This window comes from Cebus imitator, unplaced genomic scaffold (genome assembly GCF_001604975.1).
Source record: "Cebus imitator isolate Cc_AM_T3 unplaced genomic scaffold, Cebus_imitator-1.0 Scaffold17, whole genome shotgun sequence".
NCBI classification, from domain to species: Eukaryota; Metazoa; Chordata; class Mammalia; order Primates; family Cebidae; genus Cebus; species Cebus imitator.
In genome coordinates, this window is record NW_016107332.1 from 3574406 (window position 1) to 3580791 (window position 6386).

A 6386-nucleotide genomic window follows, 5' to 3' on the forward strand; every position below is an offset into this window, starting at 1 on the left:
GTCAAAGGCCTTCTCTGCATCAATTGAGATAATCATGTGGTTTTTGTCTTTGGTTCTGTTTATGTGGTGAATTACGTTTATAGACTTGCGTATGAAAAATATGGAACGCTTCACAAATTTGCGTGTCATCCTTGCGCAGGGGCCATGCTAATCTTCTCTGTATCGTTCCAATTTTAGTATATGTGCTGCCGAAGCGAGCACTCAGGTAATTATTTAAATAATAAATTACATGGAGACCTTATTATGAATCAAAAAGTATAATTTTAATAAATATTGATTATATAGACTTTTCAGATCCTAGTGTGACAATGTGGATGCTTTGTGCCCAGTTTTAAGAGTGATATTCTGAAAATTAAAGTGATATATTTTAATTTTAAAATTCTTCAAAATTAAACTAAAATTCAGGTTGAAATAATGAAACCTGATGGAAATAAAGAAGTTAAGGCCTAACGTTCCCATGTACAGGTAGTCAGTGGTCCACAGTTTCAGCTAGTGAGTTAAGTTTTGGGCTACTGGGATACTGCTCTTTGCATTATTATTCTTGGAAAAGCTCCTGAAATCAAGATGGAATGAAAATATACCCAGATGTCAGAGTTTAGGATAGCAAAATTCTGATTTTTTAAAAAACTATATGTAATTCTACAAACAAAAGAATCTGTGATTTGCTAGTTTACCTAAGTTAAATATAAAATAAATTATTTGGAATACAAATGATGACTCTGCCATGCCAGAAAATGATCTGCTATACCCCTGGCTATAGGGATATATGCGTTTTATTACCATGAAAACGCATCATAAGAAATACTTAAGATGGTCTTATGATAAACATTTTATACAATTACTGTGACTTAAAAAATTGAAAGGGACCTTTGAAATCACTTTATCTCCTTCTCTTATTTTGTAAATGCAGAAAAATAGGCCTAAAGACATGAATTGACTTATCCACCACTACATAGTATTTAGTGGGCAAAAGTTTCTAAAACCCAAGTCTCTTGATTCCCAGTCTTTTGTCTTTTAAAAATACTATTTCCTGTACAGACCTCACAACATCTGGCAGGTCCTAGACCTTGATGTAAGCAGTTTGCAGAACCATCGCCCATTGCCGGAGACTTGCAGGGGGCCATTTCCCTCTTGCTTTTGTGAGAGGATGCATATAGAGCAGTTAGCTGTTTCCTCCTCATTTGGCATGGTTACTTGAATTTTCCTTTCTTTCCTCACAGATTATACATTTGTTTTCTTCCAGTAATACAAGAATCTCCAGAGGAAGGAGTCAGATGGTCCATAATGAGCTTGACAGGCATTTCTGCCAAAGACGCTGGGGATTACAAATGTAAGGCCAAAAATCTGGCTGGGATGTCAGAAGCTGTGGTTACTGTGACAGTGCTTGGCATTATCACAACCACGATATCACCAGCCACTTCTGAAAGAACTGGAGATCATCCTGAGTGGGAAACCCAGCCAGGATCTGGAAGATCTACGTCTGTATCTATTGCATCACCATATCCTTGGTCCTCTTCCAACCCCCCCATATCTTCTTTGTCTGCCTCTACTTTGTCTCCTCCCTCTACTTCTTCCTTCTCTTTATCTCGATCCTTCTCCTCCACTGCTTCTTCAACCACGACTTTGAGCACGAGCATCTCAGCAAGTACCACCATGGCCAACAAGCGATCACTCCAGTTCTACCCAGATGGGAAAAGAAATTTAAAGGTGGTGAAGAGTGGAAGTAAGCTTCCTCAAGGCAGCACAAGTAAGAAAGAAGAGCTGGCATTGTTGGATCAAACAATGCTTCTAGAGACAAATGCCACAATAGAAAACCTCAGGGTGGTCAGCGAGACGAAAGAGAGTGTGACATTGATGTGGAATATGATCAACACCACACATAACTCTGCAGTGACTGTGTTGTACTCCAAGTATGGTGGGAAGGACCTGCTGTTGTTGAATGCAGACTCCAGCAAGAACCAAGTAACCATAGATGGCTTGGAACCCGGTGGCCAATACATGGCCTGTGTCTGTCCAAAAGGAGTGCCTCCCCAGAAAGACCAATGCATCACCTTTTCTACCGAAAGAGTTGAAGGAGATGATTCTCAATGGTCTCTCCTTCTTGTGGTGACCAGTACTGCCTGTGTTCTTGTCTTACCATTGATTTGTTTCTTGTTGTACAAAGTTTGCAAGCTGCAATGTAAGTCAGAACCTTTTTGGGAAGATGATTTGGCAAAAGAGACTTATATCCAATTTGAGACCCTGTTTCCCAGGTCTCAAAGTGTAGGTGAGCTCTGGACACGAAGGCACAGGGATGACTCAGAAAAATTGCTGCTTTGTTCTAGGTCAAGTGTGGAATCTCAGGTGACTTTTAAAAGTGAAGGTTCCAGACCAGAGTATTATTGCTAAGGTTCTGCAGCTCAGGTGCATGTGAGCTACAAAATTAGCATCTAAAGGTATAATTGACCTTAGGTTTGGATGACTTTTGGACAGACTTTCACATTGTTAGTGAAAATCACAAATGGAATGCTTTTAAATGTGTTTTAAAAATACCATGAGACCTCTGAACTGAAAAGACAAATAACTTTGATTTTTTTCTTGTGTGAAAAAGGTCTGAAGAAATAATTTTTAGAGTGGTGCTTAATGAATTATTAATACTTTTTAGGGTAATGTTTCAGTTCTTAAAAATAAGTTTATGTGAAAGTAGCAAGTAAACTCTGTATTTAAACATATAGTTTTTTAAGTAATGGGGAAACATTAGCATAACCAGCTAAGCCTTGATGTTTATTCATGTTCAAAGTGCATTATGATATTTGCTGTGGACATTTTCTGACACTGCCTAATGGTGAGCATGAGATCATAAAGGATTTGACGTTCACTAAGGTTAAATCCAACTCGCAGGAGAGGGAGGGCTCTGTCTCTTGGTAACATTATGCATTATAATACTGTAGAGTTGTGTTCATATTGCATTTAAGAAAAATTTTGCATTTCTTTAGAAATATTGGTATTAGCAAAAATAAGTATGCAAAGAGGATCATGACAAAAGAACCATTTCTTTAAAAACGGCAACTGTTGCATGTAGACACATCTGCTGACAGACTGAATGGATATTTAAAAATAACTTTAATCTTTTAATATTTTGCTATTTGCTCTTTTCTTCTTTCTTTCATCCCTCCTTGTCTTCTCTCCCTTTCCTTTTTTCATTCCTTCTTTCTTCACTTCTGCTTTGTCAGAAGATGTACAAGTAGCCAAAGGACCACGAGCCAAGCCGTTTGTCTTTTCCACGTTATCTTTTGATTCTCCTGATAAAGAGAAAGTTTTTGAAATTATTTACTGCCCTTTGAAAGTCTGTTTTAGAACCCCAAAGGATATTTTAGGATTTTGAAAGGGAAGCTTCCATGGATTCATTTGGTTAGACTCTTTTCCTAGGTTAAAAATATCGGGGAACTTAAATATAGAGGAAAGGAGTTCATCAATAAAATTTGTTTTTTTAAAAAAGAGCATTTTAATACCTATAGTATACTACAAGAGACATCTTGTGGCTTTAAGATTAATGATAGTAATAAAACCCACTCAAGCATCTCGCAGAGCTGATACTACATGTCACTTAGCAGGATGATGCAACCTGACCCAGGGTGTCCAGGAGACAAGGCCACCTCAGCGCAGAGGCAACTTAGAACAAAACTTGACCTTACTAAATTAAACTTGCTCTATGAAAGAAATGCCTGGTAATGGACCCAGACTGAATACATGTGTAAGAAATGGGAAAGATCTCCGAAACTCTGAGAATGGTCTTCAAATAGAAGCTCTCCCACTCCGTTGGTCATCTGACCCCTGACTGTATCTGGCCCATGACACCAGCCAGCTCCTGCTTTCTGTCTTGTAAGAGCACTGCTGGAATAAACTGCTCGAACATTAGGTGGTGTCTAAGACTCATCTTTGGTGAGATTTAGACTGACAGGGATAAATCACCCTTGGGAAGCTGGCTAACTGGGACCACCCAAACCCTCAGAACACAATGAGCAATGAGGATGAAATCTGAGTAAGCCAATGAGTGATGACACCCATTTCAAGAGGAGAATCAAGGGAGAGTGACCAGGGCCCGGCTCTGGTCAAGAGACTGGGTGGGGCCTGTGGATCACTCCACAGTGGTCTGGCAGTTTTTATTCCCTTTTTGGATCTGTTGCTGCCTTCTACGTTCGCTTTGTGCCTCTGTTTTGGAAGTCGCCACCAGGCAAAACTCACCAAAATTACTTTTAAGACCACTCTGGTTTCATGGGAAGGTGGGCTCCTAGGAGGTGGGTGATAGGAATGGTGTGGGCTGGGGGACATCATGGGCTTGAAGAGCCAACCACCAGCTGGTGTGTCTCTAGCCTTGGCTGTGGGAGAGGAACTCCTTGTCCCCAAAGATCCTGACATCATGACCTCACAGACCAAGAAGGCTCCGGTACAGCTTCTCCACAGAAAGCTTATCTGCTGTTGTCCGCTAACCAGAGAAAGAGACTCCACCAACAGACTCCTGGTCTAATGCCGCTAGCAAACTCACCAAATCACCAAAAGGCATATGGCTGCCATCCCTGTTTCTCTGCATGCTCCCAGTGAGACAGTGCGGCTTCTCAAGGGCTTCACCACCCCCTACAATGCCTGTTGGGTGCTGCCGGCAGCAGCCCATGAGCAGTACATCCAAATCACAGGGGCAGTGTGCCAGATTCCCTCCAGTGGCACCACAGGCACTGCCAGTCACCACTTGACCACAGTTAAGAAAGGAGCTGCCACCTCCATAAACAGCTAGGGTGAGGAAGAACGAATCCCAGATCCCAAAGCAAGCATTCTCTCTATCAGGACTGGGTTAGTAACCATCAGAGCTGGTGGTTACACAGTGATGTTCCTCCTTGCCTTGGCCTCCTCTGGCACACCCCACTTCCTTTTCCACTTCTCTGCCATGCTGTGACACAGCAGAGGCCTCGCTGGAAGCTGACCGATATAGTGGGCAGATCTTTGACTTCTAGGCCTCCAGAATGTGAGTCAAAATAAACCTCTTTTCTTTAGACATTACTCAGTTTCAGGTATTCTCTTATGACCACAGAAAACAGACTAAGAAAATTCTTACGGATAAAAGATTCATTCTTACCTTAAATCTTAGAAGCCTCAGCATATGAGGGTTTTTTTTTTTTTTAACCTTATTAAGTCAGGAACTTTCACCTTTTCATGTAAAGGAAGCACTTTATGCTTCTCATTGGCATATCCAAGTGGCCTGTGTCACTATTCTTGTGTTTCAGGACCGCTGTCAAGTAAAACAAGGGTTACAAGAACCCAAGCACTCTGATACCGTGACAGTCCACCTGATAACCAAGGCGGCTCCAAAGAGACCGATGGGCTGGGCGTGCATTGTGTGAATCCTCTAGACAAAGGGACGACTTACATCCTGGGTGGGATGGAGCAGGATGGCAAAAGATTTCATCAGACGACTCACAGCCACACCTCCTGGAAACACTCAGAGCCCTACTTATGCTTGGCAGCCATCTGGAACTGACAAAACCTGAAACTCTAGCTTGATTGGACCACCTCCAAGATCAACTTAAAATTTATGAATTGCTTATTTGTAGATTTTCCATTAAAAATGTTGGGACTGTGGTTGAAGTTGGGTATCTGAAAACATGGAAAACAAAACCTCAAGTAAGGGGGTACTACTGTAGACCCTTCGATACAGGCGGAAATCTGAAGCCTGCTCAAAGACCTGGTGCAGCGGCCCAACAGGAAAGGTGCCACCTGGCTGTACTGTGCTTACTGAACAGGAAGCGATCTACAATTCACAGGCCAAGAATACAACAGCTAGCAGCCATCTCCAAAGATGGGAAGATTGATTTCATTACCTAAAGATCCCATCCAGCTTATCCAGGAAGCACAGTCAGGTGGGACTCTGGGCCCAGAGCAGGCAGGCATGACAGAAGCTCTTCCTGTACTCTGTCGCAATGGCTGTTCATGGCCTGGCAAGCAGCAAGCTCCAGCATAAGCCTCCTTACAGCGAGGGCTGAAAGCAGATGATGTACCTACCGCTAAGGAGGGAAGAGAGCTACTGAGACATTTAGGTGTGCTCCAGGGGGTTTACACACCTCCATCTTCACAGGACAGAGGCGACACTCATCTAGCCCTTAACCCCAACTCGAGTCTATCTGGTCTATGAGGATTTGACTTGTGCACAAAAGCTTCTCCGCCTTCACCTCACAGACACATTTTGGGCCCAGTCACTGCCTGTGCACCTCTGAGCAGCATTATGAGGGTCACTGCCCCATCATGTCTGCAGTGACTACTTCATGCCCTCTTGGACCAAACACAGACTTCTCTACCTGCTGCTGGAAGACACCTTCATTGTTGACACCTAGCATGGCCATGGAGACTGGCCCACC

The 6386-nt window shown here is 42.6% G+C and overlaps 1 protein-coding gene and 1 non-coding gene across 2 annotated transcripts in view; one reads left to right on the forward strand and one right to left on the reverse strand.

Annotated features, from left to right (window-relative positions):
* LRIT3 (leucine rich repeat, Ig-like and transmembrane domains 3) overlaps positions 1 to 3897 on the forward strand; it is a 27384-nt gene extending 23487 nt beyond the window's left edge. The window contains exon 4 of the mRNA XM_017509559.2: positions 1244 to 3897. Within this exon, the coding sequence (XP_017365048.1) occupies positions 1244 to 2388 (1145 nt within the window). The 3' untranslated portion in view covers positions 2389 to 3897. The remainder of the gene's footprint in view (positions 1 to 1243) is intronic.
* Positions 95 to 201, reverse strand: LOC119468557. Its single transcript, XR_005197249.1, has one exon. It is a non-coding gene; the product is annotated as a U6 spliceosomal RNA (small nuclear RNA).
* Positions 3898 to 6386: the final 2489 nt, after the last annotated feature.